Raw genomic sequence first — 22,348 nt, 5'->3', positions numbered from 1 at the left:
CTGACATTAGTCTGTGAGGCCAGGCCTCATATGGGTTGCCATTCATGTGGCAAAAAGAACTTAGGATCCTGAAAAACAACAGGCCTCTGGCAAGGAATGAAAGAAGCAGTAATGGAGAGGCCTCCCCACTCTGTCATAAAAATATCAGTTGCCAGATGCCAGGGCAGCATTCCAAAGGCTGGTGGGGTCTCAGGGGCCAGATGGGGGTCACAGCAGAGAGACGGTGGCTGGGCCTGCTGGCAGCACGTTGCGTCTCCTAGAAAGGACCGCCCAGGCCAGCAGCACTCTGGGTTACTGCTCCTGACAAACAAGTTGGAATAATAAGAATGATAATCCCCGTGGTTTCTTTAGCAGTGATTTTCTTCACTGTGCCAACCTCTGCAGCATTATTCTTGTTCATAAAAATGGCATTTGGCCATGTTGTGAAGAGCTTGGTAGCTGGTGGGAAGAAGGAATAGATTGTTAGGTTTTGAAGTGCAAGGCACACTCCTAATTGGACTAGTCATGGAGTACATCCTCAAGAAGCATTCAGTTAAAAAAATCAGAAAATTAATGAAATTATAAAAGTTGTGATTTTTTAAAAAAGATTTTGTTTATTTATTCACAAGAAACACACACACACACACACACACACACACACACAGAGGCAGAGACATAAGCAGAGGGAGAAGCAGGCTCCCAGCAGCCCAACGTGGGACTCCATCCTGGGTCTCCAGGATCACGCCCTGAAGGCGGCGCTAAACCGCTGCACCACTGGGGCTGCCCAAAAGTTGTGATTTTTATTAGAAAAATCAGCAGTACATAAGGGGCGCTTGAGTGGCTCAGTCAGTTAGGTGCCTGCCTTAGGTTCAAGTCATGCTCCCAGGGTTCTGGAATTGAGCCCCATGTTGTGCTCCCTGTTCCCAGGTGAGCCTGCTTCTTCCTCTCCCTCTGCCTGCCCCTCTCCCTGCTCGTGCTCTCTGTCAAATGAATAAATAAAATCTTTTAAAAAATCAGCAATACAGAAGTACAAAGAGTGAAAACTAAAGACTTTCTTTCCTTCCCTCCTCTACCCCATACCAATCCCTCTCTTTCCCCAGAGAAGAAGTTATCAGGTTGGTGTGTGTGTCCTTCCATTCTAGAACATAAAGGTGTACCTTGTTCCTTCAACTGCCCACATATCTTTTCATTATAAGGATTGTTTGAGATTTTTCACTGTGATAATGCTTCAGCGAACCTAGCCTGGTGATTCCTAAACTGTAGGGTGTGTGTATGTGTGTGTGTTTGCACATATGTGTTAATGTTTCCTTAGGACAGATCCTTACAGTGGAATTTCTAGGTCAAAGGGCATGTACATTTTAAATAGTGTCAAATTGTCTTACAAAAACCTTTAATTCCTGCTGGATCTCTATACTTTTATTTTTGCCAATTTGAGAGGTAAAAAATACACCTCATTGTTTTATTTTGCTTTATTAAAAGAGTACTCATTCTATTTTTAAATTTATGGTAAAATATACATAACATTTACCATTTTAATCATTTTTAAGTGTACAATTCTGTGGCATTAAGTATAGTGATATTTTTGTGCAGCCATCACCACCATCCTTCTCCAGAATTAATTTGCTTTTATTGGATTAGCTAGTGAAGATCTTTTTGTCTATGGACTATTATATTCCTTCATGCCTCTCACCCTCTTTCCTCCTTCCTTTTCTCCTTCCCTCCTTCTCTTTGTTTCTTTTGCCTTTTTATGATTTTTGCAGATTTTCTAACTAGGCTAACGTCCTTTTTCTGCCTCTCTCTCTCTCTCTCTCTTTTTTTTTTTTATTTTACTTATTTATTCATGAGAGACACAGAGACAGAGGCAGAGACACAGGCAGAGGGAGAAGCAGGCTCCATGCAGGGAGCCTGACATGGGACTCCATCCTGGGACCCCAGGATCATGACCTGAGCTGAAGGTGGCGCTAAACTGCTGAGCCACCCAAGCTGCCCTTCTGTCTCTTTTTTAATAATTAGGAGTTTTTCTGTATTATGAATATTACCTATTTCAGTTTTACATTTCTTGCTTGGCTCCTTATATATTACATCGGTTTTAAGGTTTACGACATTTCTGCAAGTTAAGTATTATTATTCTCATTTTGCAGGTGAAGAAGCTGAAGTTTAGAGAGGTCATGTGACTTGCCCAAGGTGACATGGCTAATAAGTGGCAGAGATGAGATGAGACAGCTCTGTCTGGTTTTTCCACAGTCTTAGGCCACAGGGAAGCTCCATGAGACAGTAAGACTCTGATAGAGCATGAGGCTGGCTGGGTGTCTGGGAAGGTGGAGGGGGGAGGGGGGCTCAGGAGCACTTCAAGGGGAGGCTGGAAGGATCTAGAAGTTAGCATTGCTAAGCAGGGAGGAAACCAGAGAGGATCTCCTCTCCCCCTGTTGTTATTGTTGCAGGAAGAGCCATCAGAGCACTTGTGAAATTTGGGTCTGTGGGTGTTCACTCCCCTCTTACCACTGTGGCCGCAAAGCAGAGGCCAGAGGGTGTGGTCTGGCCCTTTCTGAGCACTATTCCAGGCAGTTTCTTGTTCCTCCTCTCTCCCACATCCATCAACCACAAGTTGGTGGGTTTCACTTCCTCAGTGTCACTTCTCATCTTTTTGCTCCCCGCCAGAGGCGGGCCCAGGTTCCCACTGTGTCTCCTGTCTGGTCTAACCAGTTGTCCTCTGGCTTCCTCCAGGTCCCCCCAACACCCCCCTGCTGAAGCGCACATCTATGTGTAGGTGGAACTCCTCTGCTTAAAATGCTTGGACGGTGCACAGTGCCTCTCCCGTGAGCGCCAACCTCAGCCGGGCTCACAGTCTCTTCACCTTCTGGCCCCTGCTTATCTCTCTACCTTTCCCACCACTGTCTGCCTGGGTCTATGTCAATTGGACTGAATTCTGTGAACATAGCTAACTCTCTCATGCCCCAAGGCCTTTCCTTATACTGTTCCCTCTCCCTGGAATGTTGTTCCCTGGCTGACTCATGGTCACATTTTATGTCTCTGTTTAAACAGTATTCCACTGGGAAGCCCTGCCTGAAATGATGGGCTCTTTTTTTTTTTTTTTTTTTTTTTATGGGCTCTTTTATGGGCTGTGCTGTTGCACACATCCTACCATCTTGTCATTTTTCTTTTGTCTGTCTCTGGACCCTGGTTGCATATTAGAATTACCAGGGCTGCTTTTAAAATGCTAATGCTGGAGCCACATGCCCCTGAGATTAACTAACCGGAAGTGGGGGCCTGGGCTTCAGTAGTTTTAAAAATTCCCCAGGTGATTCTAATGTGCAACTAGAGGTAAGAAGAGGGCCCCATAGGAAGCTCTCTGGGGCCAAGGGTCCTGTCTCAGTCAACATTCTAAACTCTTCACTGGGCACTGAAATGCTCAGGTATTTAATAACTGCACTAAATAAATGAATGTAGCAGTTTCTAGAAGGGATGCAGGAATCATTAAGGACAAAAAATGATGTGTACCAAACATATATTGGATAGCAAATTTGTGCTTTTTAAAATGATTTTGTTCATGAGAGACAGAGAGGGAGAGAGAGAGAGAGAGAGGCACAGACATAGTCAGAGGGAGGAGAAGCAGGCTCCATGCAGGGAGTCTGACATGGGACTCGATCCTGGGACTCTAGTACCATGTCCTGGGATAAAGGCAGATGTTCAACCACTGAGCAACCCAGGCGTCCCAAATTTGCGCTTTTTATGTTTATGTTTATTTTTTAAGATTTTTATTGAGAGGTAGAGGGACAAGCAGACTCCACGCTGAGCGTGGAACCCAATGTGGGGCTCCATCTCACAACCCTGAGATCATGACCTGAGCCAAAATCAAGAGTCTGTTGCTTAACCGAGTGAGCCACCCAGGTGCCCCCACAAGTCAGTGTTTTTTTTTAAGGTTCCAGAGAATAATCAGTAAACTGTCCTATAAAAACTTCCTAATCATCCAAGTCACTTTAAAAAAAGTGTAGGGGATTCCAGGGTGGCTCAGCGGTTTAACTCCTGCCTTCGGCCCAGGGCGTGATTCTGGAGTTCAAGGATCAAGTCCCACATCAGGCCCCCTGCAGGGAGCCTGTTTCTCCCTCTGCCTGTGTCTCTTTCTCTCTCTCTGTGTCTCTCAAGAATAAATAAATAAATAATCTTAAAAAAATAATAGAAAAAGAGGTGTAGGGGTGCCTGGGTGATTCAATTGATTAAGTATCGGCCTTCATCTCAGGTTCTGATCCTGGGATCCTGGGATCAAACCCCAGGGTCACATTCCCTGATCAGTGGGGAGCCTGCTTCTCCCTCTGTCTCTGCCCCTCTCCCTGCTCATGCTTTCTCCCCCTCTAATAAATAAATAAAATCTTTAAAAAAATGTGCATAGTTTTATTTACTTTAGATTCATAGTAAAAATTACACATTTAGTCACTTGCATGTGGTTGGTTCTCCTTTGGAAGTCTTCCTCCCCACCCAGGCCCTGTTGAAACCAAATGCTACACTGTCAGAGGCCCCAAAACGACCTCTGAAAGATTGATGTGGAATTTACACTTCCTGGAAATTTTCTTAAAATTTTCATTGCTTATGAATAGTAAAATAGAATAAAAATTCCCTGGCCGCCACCTCTCTGCTATCTTTGTTCCCCAGCAGGCTTCTGTAGTTTCCTTGTGTCCAGTTTCTTCTCCTTTCTTCCTTCTCTGAGAAAGACCAAAGACCAATTCTTTCTTTCTTTCTTTCTTTCTTTCTTTTTTAAAAGATTTTATTTATTTACTCATGAGAGACAGAGAGAGGCAGAGACATAGGCAGAGGGAGGAGAAGCAGGCTCCATGCAAGGAACCTGATGTGGGATCACGCCCTGAGCCAAAGACAGACACTTGACCGCTGAGCCACCCAGGCGTCCTGAGAAAAACCAATTCTTGCAGACATGCCCCAGTTCAGCTCTTTCCCTCTGCCCGCATAGTCCCTACAGGAAGCCAGAAGCCAGAAGCCAGCGAACAGTGAACAGACGCTAGCTCCAGTGCTCTCCTGGGAGGCCTTGGTTTGTCCAGACCTACTGCTCAGCCCTTTCTGCCAGGAGTCATTCATACAGGCACCAGCATTGTTCCAGGCTCGCAGGAGTGAGGTACCACTCACCTGGGCGCAGCCTCACCCATGTGGCCTGTGGGGAGGTGAAGATAGGGGACGAGGGACAGGGCAGGGAGTAAAAACGTGTCAATGGGGAGAACTTTTCCCCATGCAAGGTAAGACCAGTGGAAGCAGAAGGGATGGCTTAGGGCCTGACCAAAGTTGCCCCAAGTAGACAGACAATGATCAATGCCTTTTAGCCAGGGACCACCAGGGACACACCTGAAGTTGAATTAGAGTTACCGCTCTTTGCAGAGAGGAAAGGCTCATACCTTGGGAAACTGTGGGGCATCTCAGTAAGAGGGTAAGAGGAGGGCTTGTTATAGAATTTGGTTTGTTTTGTTAGGCGACTAGCGGGAAGGTTTAAGGAAGCAGGTTGGGTGCTCTGAGGAAGTGGGCATAATTCTGATTGGGCATCTGTAATAGCTTGCTCAGGTTCCCATAACAAAATACCACAGACTCGGTTGCTTCAACAATATAAATTTATTTTCTCACAAGTCTGGAGGCCAGAAGTTCAAAATCAAGGTGTCAGCAGATATGCTTTCTCTTGAGGCCTCCTTCCTTGGCCAGCACAGGGCCGCCATCTTGCTGTGTCCTCACATGGTTGTCCCTCTGTGCCTGTGTGCCCTTGGTGTCTCTGTTGTGTGTCCAGATTTCCTCTTCTTACAAGGACGGCCATCAGACTGGATGTGGGCCTGCAATCACCATCTTATTTTAATCACTTCTTTCAAGACCCTATCTTCAAATACAGTCACATTCTGAGGTACCAGAGCATGGGGTTCAACATTTAATTTTTTTTGGAGGGGTCACCATTTGGCCCATAACAGTATCTTAGAACATCTTGTCTATAAGGTGAGGGAAATCATAATGGCTAAGGCTGGGGTTTGGAAAGAAGCAGCAGTCACTCATCAGCCAGGACATGGGGATGTCTGGTCCTTTTTGTGGTTTGGACAAGGTTCTTGTTTTGTCTGTGTTGAGACATGGTTATGGAGTCATCTGGTTTTTGTCTACATCCGCCACAGTCTCAGTTGTGGCCATGTCAGTTGTTGACATACTGTGAAATTGTTTATGTTCAATATACAACATTCAGTAGAACACCATGGCCTGGCTGTGGATAATGCCAGCTTGTAGCATCACCAAGACCTCACTGATAAAACTAGACCACCCCCTGCTGTCAGGGGAGGTTTTCTCTTTCCCAGGACCTAGGTACACACAGTGTACTTGTTGAGCAAATGCAGCTGTGGGATAATTGCTACCCTTTCCCACTTAGAAATTCTGGAGCCGATACCAGGTGACCAAGAGAGGGTGGCAAGGCTTTGGTCCCCTTTTGAGAATGCATGGAGCCAGAAGGCCTGACATGCAGGAGGCAGGTCTTCGGAGGCCATTTTGAGCACACATTCATGCTGTAGCACCCGGCTGGAATACCTGGCAATTCCTGGCACACCATTTCACCTGCTGTATTAGTTTTCTTTATCTTTTTTTTTTTTAAAGATTTAATTTATTTATTTATGAGAGACACACAGAGAGAGGCAGCGACACAGGCAGAGGAAGATGCAGGACTTGATCCCAGGACCCTGGGATCATGACCTGAGCCAAAGGCTGATGCTCAACTACAGAGTCACTCAGGTACCCTGGTAAATTAGTTTTCTGTTGCTGTGTAACAAATAACTAACCCAGTGGATTAGAAGAGCATGCATTTCTTATCTCACAGTCTCTCTGGATGAGGCGTTCAGGCATGGTTTAACTGGGTCATCTGCATAGGGGAACACAAGGCTCCAGTCATGGTGCTACCCATGACTGGGCTTTCATCAAAGCTTCTACTGGAGGAAGGATCAACTTCTGAGCTCACTCAGGTTGTTGGCAGAATTCATTTCCCCATGGCTGTAAGACTCATGATGAGGCTTACTTCATCAAAGATGGCAATGGAGAGACTCTAGCCAGATTTGCCAATCTCCATGCTCTTGGGTAATCCCATATAAGTAATCATGTACATCCCACTATCTTTGTCACTTTCCATGGGTTAGAAGCAAGGCACAGGTCCTGCTCACACTCAAGGCAATTAAAAGTATGAGTACAAGGAGGCAGGATCAAAGGACCTACCCTCCACACCTGAGCTGTCCTGACCATCTTGGGAAACGTGCAGTGTGGTAAGTGATTCCGGATTTGGATGGCTGCATGTTGGTCAAGCCAGGCTGGCCTGGCGAGGCTGGGCAAAGGCACAGAGGGGTGGTGGAAGCCATTGGAAATCCTCTGTGCACCCTGAAAACCTTGTTTTTGAGGGAAGATCTAATTATTGGGAAAGAACAAATAGGCCTCCAGGGGCTAATTTCCTCAGGTGATTCCTGTGAAGGGACTGAGTCTCACAGTCTTGTGTAAATTCAGGAATCCATTGGTAGGAGCACAAAAGGAACTTATGAGTAGATGGACCTAGGAAGTTTGCTGGGTTATCAACTGTACATGAAGGAGAAACAAAAAGCAGCAAGAAAGCAATTGGATGCAAGAACAATACTCACTTGAGTTGAACTGGATACAGAGCCTCGGTGGATAGGCAGAGAGGGGACATTTAGCATCTCTTTCCTAAGCACAAAGGGGAAGCCAGGAAGGCCATCAGCCTTGAAGAAAGGCGAGGACCTGGTCATGCCAGCCTTCCTGTCACCAGGTCTGGGGCTGCATGGTAAAGTGATAGCAGACTCAGGAATGTCTGTACAGACAATGTATAGAGAGTAGATGGGATTTTTAAAAAGATTTTTATTTATTCATGAGAGACACAGAGAGAGAGAGAGAGAGAGAGAGAGGCAGAGACACAGGCAGAGGGAGAAGCAGGCTCCATGCAGGGAGCCCGACATGGGACTCGATCCTGGGACTCAGGGATCATGCTATGAGCTGAAGGCAGACTCTCAACCACTGAGCCATCCAGTAGATGTGATTCTATTGAATGTTTGGACATTGAGTATCTTACAGAATAAATTTCACCTAATAATGGTCTAAGGCAGGAAGCTCCAACTAAAAAAATATTGGAACCAAATAAAATTGTTCATATGCTAGACATTTCAAATTCAGTGTATGACCATATCCTGGGCCATAAAACAAGTTCCAGTTAATACAAAATGTTAGCAATCATACAGAGTATGTTCTCAGATTACATACTGTTCTCAGATTTTTTTTTTAAAGATTTATTATTCATGAGAGACACACAGAGAGAGGCAGAGACACAGGCAGAGGGAAGAGAGAGAAGCACAGGGAGCCCAATGCGGGACTTGATCCTGGAACTCCAGGATCACACCCTAGGCTGAAGGCAGACGCTCAACCAATGAACCACCCAGGCATCTCTACTCCTCCCTTTTCTAACTACATCTCTGTGAGGCTGGATTTTCTTCAACTATAACATATCATAACAGATTAAATGCACAGCGAGATGTGAGAATCTAGATGTCATTAAGGTTACATTGAAGAAATTTTATATATCTCTTCATATGTTTCTTCATCAATTTCTATAGTAGTTACGGTTTCTTCCACATCTCCCAATATCATATTTAAATGCTGATCAGAAATCAGCATTTAATACTGGAGTGGAGTTAGATCAGAAATCAATAATAAGATGTCTCAGAAAAATCCATAATTTGAAAATTAATGAATGTATTTTTAAACTATCCATGGTCAAAGGAAAAAGCTTCCAGGGAAATTAGAAAATATTCCAGGAGTGCCTGGGTGGCTCAGTCGTTTAAGTGGATGGCTTTGGCTCAGGTCATGATCTTAGGTCCTGCAGGGCTTGGGCTTCCTGCTCCTCCCTCTCCCTCTGCTGTTCCCCCTGCTTGTGTTCTCTTGCTTACGCACTCTCTCTCAAATAAATAATAAAATAAAATAAAATAAAATAAATATTCCAAACTGAATGATGATGAAAATACAGCTTTTCAAAAAATTTGGGCAATGCAGCTAAAGCAGTGCCTGAGGGAAATTGATAGCTTTAACATGCTTCTATTAGATAAGAAAGTTTTAAAGTTAACAACTTAACATCACTCTTTAAGAAGCTAGAAAAAGAAGAGCAAAATAAATTTAATGTAAGTAAAAGGAAGGAAATCATAAAGAGCAGGAATCAAGGGAATGGGGAAGAGACAAACAACAGAAAACTAACAAACTCATTCTCATTTTGTCACACATTTGCCCCCCCCACCCCTTCTTCCCTCTAGTCCCAGTTGATTTGTTGAGCCTTCCTTTGGAGTAGGGGAAAGTATGAAATAAAAGTTCCGGATGCTTTCATCTCACAGCCAGAGAGACTATTCTTGCCAGTAGGTGGCAGTGCTGGCAACCTGAAAACCCCAGCCGCGGGGCACTTGGGGTGGGCTGAGGGGCCAAGGTTTGCTGCCAGGCTGCCAAGGGGGTTGTTTGAAGGCAGGAGGGCCAATTCCAGAAATCAAATCCTCACTGAAACTTAGAACAGGAAAAACCTAGCAATTTCACAAAAACACTTGTAACTTCAACACCCATGGAGTGAAAGCTTGAAAAACTTGGCTTTTTAAAGCCAGGAGTTCTTTACTGGAGGATGGTAGATGGATGCCTGACATTCAGGAAGCTCCTCCCATTGTGTGTAAATCTTGGCCACTGTGCCTCCCCCAACCCCCTCCCCCACTTTGCTTCCAGGTTCTCTCTCTTTCTTTTAATAAAGATTTTTTTTTTTTTTACAGATTTTGTTTATTTATTAATGAGAGGCACACACAGAGAGGTAGAGACATAGGCAGAGGGAGAAGCAGGCTTCCTGTGAGGAGCCTGACGTTGGACTCCATCCCAAGACCCCAGGACCCCAGGATCACACCTGAGCCAAAGGCAGACGCTCAACCACTGAGCCACCCAGCGGCCCCATACTTCCAGTTTCTACTGGAGTCTCAAAATGGACCGTGACTTACACAATTAAGAACCCCTGCTGCTAGGCTGGCTGGGGAGGTGATCACGGGTAAGCTGGGCTATACAGAAAGGTTGGTAAAGTGCCCTCAGGCCCTGGGTAGGAGGCGACAGAGGCTGGGCATAGCTAGTTGCTTTCATGATTTTTCCTTCCAGAAGGATCAATGACGTGAAGAGGCCCTTGGAAAATTTGGGGCAGAAAGGGAGCAAACACATTCTGCAGGCCTCCTAGTACATCAAACAAGATGCTCTCCATAAATGTCCTCATTTAATCTGTGGAGTAATCCGAGTTTGGTGTTCACATCCTTAATATTATTACCCCAAATCCCTTAAGAGGACACTTAATGGAGTGCTGGCTTTTGTGGTCACAGACTTTTAAGTGTACGCACATACTATTCCCCCCCTTTACAGGCGAAGCTTGTATGCCATTCCCTTTGTTGAAAAGAACTTTCCTTGGAAAAAGTAGCCTATCATTTGTTTCTCCGGGCTGTCCCTTTCAATCAAGAGCCACCCTCAGAACTGGCAGCGCAAATACAGACGCGAGGGTGGGAGCCAGCAGGAGTCTTGCACGAGGCTGGGAGCCGGGGCTGGAACGTCACTTTTCCCTCGGGGCCGGCTCCCCAGGTGGCCGGGGGCACCCCGCGGGGGCTCCGCGCGGGGCGGGGGGCGCGGGGCGCGGGGCGCGGGGCAGGGGCTGGGAGGTCAGGGCCCGCCCCTCGCGGCCGCCGCCCGGCTGCCCCCGCCCGGCTCCCCCGGCCCCGCCCGCAGGCGGCCGGACCCGCCGCAGAGCGAGCTGCCGGCCCGCGCCCCGGCCCCCGAGCCCCGCGCGCATGGAGGGCGCCCCGCCAGTCCGCAGCTCCGCGGCCGCCGGCTAGCCGGGCTGGGGGGCCGCTGCTGCCTTGCTCCTTCCCCCGCCAGCCGGGCCCCGGGCCGCGGTGGGAGGATGAGTCCCTGGAGCTGGTTCCTGCTGCCGACCCTCTGCCTCCTGCCCGCGAGCGCAGCCTCCGCCGACTGCGAGCTCCAGCCCCAGGTAAGGCGCCCGGCGCGGGCAGGCGGCTGCCCCGCACCTCGCGGGGCCCGTCCCCTTCCCAGGCCGGCGAAGCACCTCGCCCTCGGATCCGAGCCACCTCCCCCGGCCGCGCCGTTTTGCCCGCGCGTCCCGCCGCGCTGCGGGGCCCTCGCCCATGGGGCAGGCGGCCGGAGGGGAGGCCCGGCGGGGTCTCCTGGGTCTCTCCAGCCTGCCTCGCGGGCATTAGGGGACATCGGGCAGAGGAGCCTGCGAAGACCCGAGCCGTGCAGGGACTTTGGCACGTTTACTTCGGGAGTTTGTTCCGCCCTCTCTTCCGAGCGCTGAATTTCTCCTGCTCTTATCGAGATGGTAGAAGCGCCCTGCAGCGGCTTGATTTGACCTTCCTAAGCTCAGTGCCTGAGTTAGAAAGGATTTGGGGGGAGCTGAAGCCATTCCCCTTGTTTTACCGATCTGGGGAAACTGAGGCTCAGAGCGGGACCTTTGGGCCCCACGTCGCCGAGCGCATCATTCGCGGAGTAACCACATCTGACAGCCGCCGGCTCAGGCACAGGCGCTTCCCTAGACCTTCGCATCAGCCTTTTGCAGGCGAGGGGAACCCGGGCGAGGAAGCCCCGGTGACCTGCCCAGGGCCACCCAGCCCTCCAGGAGCCGGAGTCCGACAGCTCTAGCGTCTCCGAGGCTGGCCCTCTTTCGAGACGCAGGTTTCCTTTTCCTGGTCAGTTTTTTTTTTTTTTTTAACAGTTGGAAATTTCTGTCGTTCTCATGTTCTTCTCTCTCTTTTTTTTAAATTTTTATTTATTTATGATAGTCAGAGAGAGAGAGAGAGAGAGAGAGAGAGAGAGAGGCAGAGACATAGGACATAGGCAGAGGGAGAAGCAGGCTCCATGCAGGGAGCCCGACGTGGGATTCGATCCCGGGTCTCCAGGATCGCGCCCTGGGCCAAAGGCAGGCGCTAAACCTCTGCGCCACCCAGGGATCCCTCTCATGTTCTTCTCTTTCGAGCTCCGTAGAGGTCGAATTTTGTGTTTGTACTTGTGGATGTGATGTATCTGATCTCTGGATCTCTGGGTCTCTGGAGCTGGGGAGGGTGATCCTAAGGTCTGGCCGGTCCTTTGGAGCCTGTGCGCTCTCAGACCCAAGGTCGGCCCACCTTCGGTGACACCTGCGCTGCACCGACAGGGTTGGGGGGCGGAGGTTGGCGGGGGGAGGGGGGGGCGTCACTCAGGCTCGTGGTAATTTTATTCATCGTCCTAACGACAGCAAGGGAGTGACCCAGTTGAGCCTTCCTGGCCCCCTGGGCTGACCGGGGAGTCACACTGAGTTCGCTAAGGCGTCCCGGGCTGCACACGCGGAGGCTCTCCCGCTAGGAAGGCAGGAGGCGCGGTGGCTGGAGAGCGGGACTCCGCAGCCTGGATAGTTCCCAACTCTGTGCTAAGGCAGCTGCGCTCTTGTTACCCAAAACAAAAGTCCACCCATTCTTAGGAAAGCAAACGTTTTTCACTTTTGCAAATCCACTCGTAATTATAGTGTGACAAGCGAGTCTTGATAAAGTCTCCTGTCTCTTGATGCTTGAACCTGTTTTCATGGCCTTTTTCACTCTCTCAATTCTCAAACTTTTTGATCTCAGGGCCCCTCCACATTCTAAAATAGTATTGAGGACTCCTAAGAGCCTTTATGTGTGTGGATTAATGGAAATATTAATAAAACAAGAATTCGTAAGCACAGTGCCATTAAGGGTCATAGCCATTAGGCTACAGGCGTGTGATGACATCACACGCCTGTAGCCTCTTGAAAATTCTGTTTGTACACTCGTGAGAGAATGAAATCAAAAGAGGAAAATATCTTATTCAGTATTATCACTGAAATAGTTCTGACCTTACAGACTGCTCGGGAGGGTCTTTGGGACAGCTACAGGTCCCTGGACCACATTTTGAAAAATCTGTTTTATTCTATATGGGCAAACTGTTTTATCCCCTGGAGGTCAGGTCAGTCAATGGCAGGGCTGTATGCTTGACCTGCTCGGCAGAGGCCACTGTGGGTGGGTGACCCAGGAGGTTGGAGTCTTTAGATTTTAGAGTAAAAGCTCTGGAATCCAGCCTCCAGTCCAGTTGCAGCAGCTTACCATGTAGCTTACCGTGGCCTGAGAGCTGGTTTGGTGTTCGACTTTTGTTAATCATTACAGAGAGGACTTCCAAGCTATCTGTCTGCAGACACTGCCAGTTTGCGCTGAGCACCACACAGGTTGTCTCTTCCTTATCTAAACTCAAACAGAATTCCTGAGTGTTCTTGATTATTCCTACCTGTATTCTTTGACATGTGCTGTTTCTTCCCCCAAATATCCATATGTTTGCTCCCATACTTGTATCTGGTCTTTGCTCAGATTGTTTCAAAGAGACGTTTCCTGATTATCTATTAAAGATTACATCAAACCCCTGACCCACCTGCCCTCCTGGCTGCCTTTCCTGCTTTATTTTTTTTTCGGAGCACTTAACTGATAAAAATTTGTTTGCCACTGCTCCCCTACCTGCCATGTGATTTTCATAAGGGTAGGAATGTTCACTCGTCTGTTTGTTGCTACTGCATCCTCAGTGCTCAGAAGATTCTCAATAATATTTGTTGAAAAACAAGTGTCAGCTAAAGCCAACTCACTTTGGTATCATTCTAGCTGGTCTGCTGAAGAGTACTACTGGAAAAGTGCCATTATCAGCAACGTTCAGAAGGGACATGTTAATGGTGTTAATGTTTATTCTGTTCAGTCATAATGTTTAAACACATGGCTTCAACTAGTAACATGTGGTGGCCGCAGTTTGTACCCTGAAATGGGGTAGTAGAATGGTTTTGTTCTCTTCCTTTTGTGGAGATGAAACTGCTCCACCCCTGAGGATAAGGGAGGCAGGGGTAGTTGCACCCAGAGGACCAGTGCGGAGGCCTGGGAGCTCGCTGGTGGGCAAAGGCATGAGGAGAGCTCCTGGATCAGAAGCCCTGAAGACTTTTCCTTCAGCTTGTGCTCTATCCAGGGCATGCCCGGCAGGGCCTTGTCAGTGGCCAGCTCGGGTGTTGGCTGGTGCAGCGTGGGACAGAGAGTAACTACTTGGTCAGAGCAGAACTCCATTTATCAAAGAAGCCCTATAAGCACTGAGGGGGGCACTTGGCAGGATGAGCACTGAGTGTTATGCTATATGTTGGCAAATTGAACTCCAATAAAAAAATAAAAAAAAGAAGCATAAAATGAGGAATATTTCTTTAAAAACACTTTAAAACCCCTGGCTTAAAAAAGTGGGAGCCCCCCCGCCCCCAGTCGTATTATTTTGAAAAGACAGAATGGGAAAAGTTGGCAGTGTGATGATTTAAAAATGTTGGTGTGGATTTTTTGGGGGGAGGTCCTGGGTCCGGACCTGAACAGTCTTTTCAGATTCAGAGTCAGGAAGTGCTCCTGAGCAACTGTGCACCTCTTAGAGTATTCATGGAAAAAAGGGGTGGTGAATCATGAGTAAAGTGTGTTGCATTTTAAGGTCACATAATATGGTATTTCAAACGCAGGAGCCAGCCTGCCTGCAGCAGCGATGGGACCTTGGGTAACATCATAAACCTCTCAAGGTCTGTTTCTGCACATGGAAATGGCCAGTGCCTTAACTAATGTGTATCCTCTCAATTGCCTTTCTCCTGAATAGGTGCCTGGCAGGCTTTCAGCCCCACCATGCCACCAATGGGTCCCCTGTGTTGCTCCATCCAGAGGTCAGTCCTCAAATCCTTGTCTCATTTGGCCCATCAGCCACACTGAGCCCCCTCGCTTACGTTCTCCTCCTTGAAGTTCTGTCTTTGATTGGCTTCCTACTCTTTCTATTTTCTTAGCATCCTCGACAACGACTTCTCTCATTTTCTTTTGCTGGCTGCTTTTCTGTACCTCGACTTTGCAAGGTTGGCTTATTTCTAGACCTTTTCTTTTCTTTTCTTTTTTTTTCTTTTCTTTTTTTCTTTCTTTTCTTTCTTTTTTCTTTTTTAAAGATTTTATTTATTCATGAGAGACACACAGAAAGAGGCAGAGGGAGAAGCATACTCCTCGTGGGGAGCCTGATGTGGGACTCAATCCCAGAGCCCTGGGATCATGACCTGAGCCAAAGCAGATGCTCAACCACTGAGCCACCCACGTGCCCCCTACACCTTTTCTTTCCTAATTTACACATAGTCCCTTGGACATCTTATTCAGTTCCATGATTTGAAATAACATCTGTTTTTTTTTAAAGATTTTTATTTTTATTTATTTATTTATGAGAGACAGAGAGACACAGGCAGAGGGAGAAGCAGGCTCCATGCAGGGAGCCCGATGTGGGACTCGATTCCGGGTCTCCAGAATCAGGCCCTGGGCTGAAGGTGGCGCTAAACCGCTGAGCCACCCATGCTGCCCCTGAAATAACATCTAAATAGTGACATTACCCCGTTTTTATCTCTGACCCAGGCCTCTCTCAAAGTCCAGATTCTTGCATCCACCTACCAGTTCAACCTCCCCACCTGATTGCTTGACATCTTGACTCAACAGGGCCCAGGCCAGTTTTCTGAACTTCCCCTCTGCTCTTGTCCCATCCCCTTCTCTCCTCTATCTTGATCGATGGCAACTTCATCCTTTTAATTAACTGATTCATCAGCAAGTTCTATTATTAGCTTTAGCTTTTGGAATATATCCAGAACCTGAACATATCTCAGTTCTGTCACTACCACTGTGTTCTCTTGCTTGGATTCTTTTGGAAACTTCTAACTGACTTTCTTGCATCTGCCCAGATCCCTCCGTAGTCTATTCTTCATGGCCACCAGAGTGATCCTGTTCACACATTAGGTCAGCTCATCTTGCTCCTCTCACAAAAGCCTGCCCTAGCTTTAGTGTGGCCTGGTCTTGCTCACCTCTCTGATGTTTCCTCCTGCTTTCCTCTTCACTCATCCTGCTGGAGTTATGATGGCATCCTTGCTAGAAACTTTCTGCCTTGGGGCCTTTGCACTGCTGTTCCCTCTTCCTGGAGGGAATGGTCTTCTCTCAGCTCTCGCCCTGGTTTGCCTTTTCATCTGCCTTCACAGCAAGGCCTAAATCTCTTACCAAACATTCCGTGATTTTCTGATCACCCTCTGATCACCCAGTTGCTCTCTCTTCCTACAATTAGTTTGAAAAATTGGAGATTCCAGTTTGCTGTGGTGAAGATCATGTATGGTTGACCAGCACTGGCATCCTGCTAGCCAGAGTGGAAGCCCAAACTCCTCTGGTGGCTGAGTAATGTGGTTCTTCCCTACCCTCTGAACTGAAAAACTACTTACAGGATTCAGGTCATGATTGTTGTCTATACCGTATCCCCACATTTATTTAATGATCTGAAACTGTAATGTTGCCTTGTATTTCCAATAAAGGGTGAAAATAGAAAAAAAAAAAAGACTGAATATCTCCTCCACCAGTACTCCTTGTTCCCTCTCCTGCTTTCATATTCTTCACAACAGACATCACTGAGGCAGGGACTGTTTTTCATTCACTATTATGTTTCTAGTGCTCTAGAAAACCGCTGTGTCTCATGCCTACAATAGTGCCTGACACACAGTAAGTGCTGCATAAATAATTGTAGAATAAGTGCATGCCAAACAAATGTAGTAGGAGCATGTGTGCAATGCTTGGGTTTTCCTGGTGCACAGTGAACATTTAATAACAGCTGGCTGTTCTTAGCGCCATTATTGTTACGATGTAGCTGGATGCCAGAACATGAGTCTTGTTGTTGTTGTTTTTTTTTTTAAATATGAGAATTTCAGCAAAAAGATCATCTGATAACTCCATTTCTAGACTAATACTAATTGGCAAGGCAGCAATAAATAATTAAATAAAAATGAATACCTATAGTTGAACAGGTTTGGTCGAAAGAGAAGTATAGGTATTTTGAGGTAGGATGAGACTTTAGGGAGATTAAGGGTATCGAGGAAAGACAGACCAAAACCAAACCGAAATGGAACCACCCCTCCCACTCTGCCTATGCCCCAACCCCAACCATGATGCAGCAGCATGGGCTGGATTTTCTGGGGAATATATTTGTTTACTATCATAGTCTCCGACCAGATGACAATGAGTTAGGTAGTTTCCATGGATTGAATAATAGCATTTTAGGTCTTTGCTGTGTGTCCCAGTTGGAAACTGTGTAGAAGTCCCTTGGTAGAATGTGTGGAAATTGTGTGAGCAGATCCCTACTGTAGGTCAGTGATGCCCAGTCATATCACCATTCAGGATCTTGCAATTAGCAACTCTTCCCTATAGAATGAACAAATAAGCCAAATGAAACCTCTGCCTAGAAGGCCACCTCTACCAAACCAGTTTCATTTACAGGTGATTATTTTGTAACCCATTTTATTTTATTTTATTTTTTTTTTAAGATTTATTTATTTATTTATTCAGAGAATAAAGGCAGAGACACAGGCAGAGAGAGAAGCAGGCTCCATGCAGGGAGCCCAACGTGGGACTGGATCCTGGGTCTCCAGGATCACACCCCGGGCTGCAGGCGGCGCTAAACCGCTGCGCCACCGGAGCTGCCCTTGTGACCCATTTTAAATGAACCAAAGCTATAACTGTCAGTCTTGGCTTTCAACTGGCATCTAGTTAGCCACTGTTTTTCTATGGGCTTATCTAATTCTAAAAAACAGAGAGGCGTTTGACTGCTTAATTAGCCTTGGCAGCCATTGTTTCAGATAGAGTTTCAGTTTGGCTTTTTGATCTATTTACATAACCCCGAGACAGTCATTACGCCATAAGAGGATGCCTGAAGGCTAGCTGGAGACCTTGAACTTGATTCATCTCTTAATATCAATCCAATCATAAGTTTTAAAAATATATTCTCTCTTTCATTTGTCCATTCATTGAACAATTGCCTGTCTAGTTTGTTTGCCCCCATAACTTATGACAGATTTTGTTATCTAACTTTTAAAGATGGGGAAACTGAGGTACAGAGAAATGAAGTGGCTTTTAAAAATCTCAGGGAGGTAGCTGAGACAGAGGCAGAATTTAGGCTCCTCTCACCAATTAGTGCAGTCTTGAAAAAGTGGATGTGTGAACAGAATTGTTAGCTTAAATACTTTAAAAAAAAACACAAGGGGCAGCCCCAGTGGCCCAGCGGTATAGCGCCACCTTCAGCCCAGGGTGTGATCCTGGAGGTCTGGCATTGAGTCCCACATCAGGCTCCCTGCATGGAGCCTGCTTCTCCCTCTGCCTGTGTCTCTGCCTCTCTCTGTGTCTGTCATGAATAAATAAATAAAATCTTAAAAAACAAAACAAAACACAAGGCCATAGGCTGGGGGCTGGTGAGATATGTTCTGTTTGGCTTGTGTGGCATTTGAGAAAATGGAAGCAACATATTTCAACTGGAATTTTTAAAAAAGATTTTATTTATTTGTTTATGAAAGACACACAGAGAGGCAGAGACAGAGGCAGAGACAGAGGGAGAGGCAGACTCCCTGTGGGGAGCCCGATGTGGGACTTGATCCCTGGACCCCAGGATCAGCTGAGTCAAAGGCCGATGCTCAACCACTGAGCCACCCAGGTGCTTCAGGAGAGAGTCTTTTTTTCTTTTAAGATTTTATTTATTTATTCATGAGAAACAGTGAGAGAGGCAGAGATACAGGCAGAGGGAGAGGCAGGCCCCATGCAGGGAGCCTGATGTGGGACTCAACCCCGGAACCCCAGGACCACACCCTGGGCTGAAGGCGGTGCTAAACTGCTGAGCCACCCAGGCTGCCCGGGAGAGAGAGAGAATCTTAAACAGGCTCTACACCCAGTGCAGATCCTACTGTGGGGCTCTATCTCATGACCCTGAGATCATGACCTGAGCTGAAATCAAGAGTCAGATGCTCCACCATCTGAGCCACTCAGGTGCCCCTCTAATTTGAACATTTTATTTAAACTCAAGACTTCTAGTTGCTTTTGAAAAGCCCTTCTGGAGCACTAGGCCTGTTCCCGTGTGGCCAGCAGGGGCTTAGGCTGCTTTAGCCAATAGTGTTTATCCAGTAAATGAGCCCATTTACTGCCCACCTTCCCCCACTATTGTCTCATGCCCAGCCCTTGTGTTCTCTGCCCTCCTCTGAGTGCTCAGGATTGTTTTTGTGGAAGATGGCCAGGGGGCAAGAGGAGAAGAGAAGGTTGAAAGCTGTGGGAATGGGGCCCCTGCATCAACCAGCTTTTGTCTTAGTAAATTTTGAGATTCTGTGTAACATTTCATTTAAAAATAAGTTGTTGCTACTTAAACACACAAATGCAAATACAGCTGATCCTCCTTATTTGTAGATTCCATATTTGTGAATTGGCCTACTTGCTAAAATTGATTTGTAACCCCAATGCTTGTGGCACTTTCATGGTCATGTGCAGCTGTTCCAGAACTGGGAAAAACTTGAGTTGCCCAATGCACACACTCCCAACTGAAGTCAAAGAAATTGATGCTGTGCTTTGTTTCAGCTCTCAAACAAGTAATAGGTGAACAAGTGTCCTTTTGCTGGTCTACTTAATGCTACATTTTTTTTTTGCATTTTTGTGCTTTTTTTGTGGGTGGTGTCACTGTTTAAAATAACCAAATATAGATACTGCCTAGTGTTCTTAAGCACCAGGAGGCTGCTTAGGAGAGTGTGCCTTAGGGAGAAAATGTATGTGTTAGATGAGCTTCGTTCAGGTATGAATAGTAGTGCTGTTGGCCATGAGGTCATTATTAATGAATCAACAACATACCGAATAGGGTACTTTGAAAAGCACATACAAAACAAAATGTTGTGACCAGAGGCTTGTAGGAACCTAACCCTTGTATTTCCCCTAGGAGCAGTGGTTCATTATTTGGTAATTCAGTGTTTGTGGTGACTTTGTAGAATGTAACTATGACAATGATGAGAGCTGATTGTAAGTTGAAACTCCACAATCCAGGAAAGCATGTCACTTAAAAAGCTGCTGAAATCAAAGCTTTTTGTAAAGAACTGCCTTTTCTGTAAATCTGGATTTTTCGCCTTTCTGGGCTGCTTGATGAATGGTTCACCTCATGAGTTTATCTGACACTACGACTTGAAGTCCTTGAGGGCTGCCCTGTGCACGTCTTTGTACAGGGGTCCTCTAATAAACTGACACTTCATAAGTGCCTGCTGTTGAAACTGAGACACTCAGGGCATGACAGCTTGGCCTCAGGCGGATGCGCACTGCTGCTCAGCCTGTGAAACTGCTGGGAGAGAATGTACAGCCATTGAGAGCCACTGATTTTGGGAATGTTGGACTTGGAATCTGAAGAAGCAGGCACCACCAGTGTGCCTGCCTGGGAGGTAACAGTGGTCTCCTCACGTGTCCCTTCATCTGTTTCAGCTGTGTCCTAGGAATCCCTTGAGATTCTCTGCTTTACCTCCTGCCCTACCTCATTGCTAGAGCAAGCTCAAGGACTGTTATTACTTTTTTGACTTTAATCAGCATTGCTGTGGAAGAGAGAAAAATGCTGCCTCGAGACTCCTGCTGCTGGCCGGTGACTCTACCTGGACTCCGAAGTCGAAATTGAACTTTGATCATTTTTCTCCTGCAGTGTGACTTGTCTCTCCAATTCATTTTCCCCTGTCAGGTTTCTGACCTTCCATATCATGACTTAACGTCCTTTCTATTTGCTTTCAGCAAAGTGCATTGAATTCCTTCTTGTGGACCATAAAGCGAGACCCGCCGTCTTACTTCTTTGGCACGATCCACGTTCCGTACACTCGGGTTTGGGACTTCATCCCCGACAACTCCAAGGAGGCTTTTCAGCAGAGCAGCATTGTGTACTTCGAGTTGGACCTCACGGACCCCTACACTATCTCAGCCCTCACCAGCTGTCAGATGTTGCCACAGGGTGAGAACCTCCAGGACGTGCTCCCCAGGGACATCTATTGCCGCCTCAAGCGCCACCTAGAGTATGTCAAGCTCATGATGCCCTCGTGGATGACCCCAGACCAGCGGGGCAAAGGTCTGTATGCCGACTACCTCTTCAATGCCATTGCGGGGAACTGGGAGCGGAAGAGGCCCATCTGGGTGATGCTCATGGTCAACTCCCTGACTGAAGTGGACATTAAGTCCCGTGGGGTGCCTGTCTTAGACCTGTACCTTGCCCAGGAGGCCGAGCGGCTGAGGAAACAGACTGGGGCCGTCGAAAAGGTGGAAGAGCAGTGCCATCCACTGAATGGGCTCAACTTTTCACAGGTAAGACCCTCTTTGCATGAAGGACATGGAGTTTGAGTGAGTTCACTGAATTATAATATGGAGATGGACCAGAAACACAGTTTATCCAAAAATTGTCTTTGCTCAAGAATGTTATCCTGAGGGTTAAAAAATAAGCCCTAGGGTCAGTTATATATATCATTTATGTGTGGATTACTGAGAGAGAGAAGGTTTTTTTCTCTTGTTATCCTGACAAGTATTGGCATAACCTGTGTCACTTGTTTTAATTTAGGTCATTCATTAACAGGCTGCACTGAGAGGACATGGACAATGTGAATGTCAGACTGACTATCACAGTGTATGGCCTATGGTATGGCTTGAAAATGATACACTCCCCACAGAAAATTCCTTGGTAAGGCAGAGTTATGTTCCTCTTCCCATAGTTTATAGCCCCTCCCTCAGGATACTGGAGTTTATTTTTTTATTTATAATAAGATTTTATTTATTTATTCATGAGAGACATAGAGAGAAAGAGGCAGAGACACAGGCAGAGGGAGAAGCAGACTCCACACAGGGAGCCTGATGTGGGACTTGATCCCGGGTCTCCAGGATCACACCCTGGGCTGAAGGTGGCGCTAAACCGCTGGGCCACAGGGGCTGCCTTTTTTTTTTTTTTTTTTTTTAATAATTATCTTTTCCTTTTTTTTTTTTTTAAATTTTTTATTTATTTATGATAGTCACAGAGAGAGAGATAGAGAGAGAGGCAGAGACACAGGCAGAGGGAGAAGCAGGCTCCATGCACCGGGAGCCCTATGTGGGATTCGATCCCGGGTCTCCGGGATCGCGCCCTGGGCCAAAGGCAGGCGCCAAACCGTTGCGCCACCCAGGGATCCCTCTTTTCCTTTTTTTAAAAAGATTATTTATTTATTTATTCATTAGAATACACAGGAGAGAGAGAGGCAGAGACACAGGCAGAGGTAGAAGCAGGCTCCATGCAGGGTACTGGAGTTTAGTTCATGTTTAAGGAGTTCTTCATTTCTCATAGGACACGTGACACTTTATCAGTGCTATTGTTTAATTGGTTTGGTGAAATTTGTTGTTAATGTTTTAAAGTACGTTAGATGCCTCTGAGGGAGGCAGATTTTAATTTTTATTATTTA

General features: G+C 46.7%; 1 protein-coding gene across 4 annotated transcripts in view; it reads left to right on the top strand.

Annotated features, from left to right (window-relative positions):
• The first annotated feature begins 10,777 nt into the window (after positions 1-10,777).
• Positions 10,778-22,348, top strand: part of TRABD2A (TraB domain containing 2A) — a 116,412-nt gene continuing 104,841 nt past the window's right edge. For all 4 annotated transcript variants that reach the window (XR_005987938.1, XM_041756157.1, XM_041756155.1 and 1 more), the window contains exons 1-2: positions 10,778-11,029; positions 20,670-21,230. Coding sequence is in view for 3 of the 4 variants with exons in the window: in XM_041756157.1 (XP_041612091.1) it covers positions 10,943-11,029; positions 20,670-21,230 (648 nt within the window). In the remaining variant the exon portion in view is untranslated. The remainder of the gene's footprint in view (positions 11,030-20,669; positions 21,231-22,348) is intronic.

This window comes from Vulpes lagopus, chromosome 5 (assembly GCF_018345385.1).
Source record: "Vulpes lagopus strain Blue_001 chromosome 5, ASM1834538v1, whole genome shotgun sequence".
NCBI lineage: Eukaryota > Metazoa > Chordata > Mammalia > Carnivora > Canidae > Vulpes > Vulpes lagopus.
Note: the sequence above shows the minus strand (reverse complement) of the source record. Positions and strands in the feature narration are given on the sequence as shown.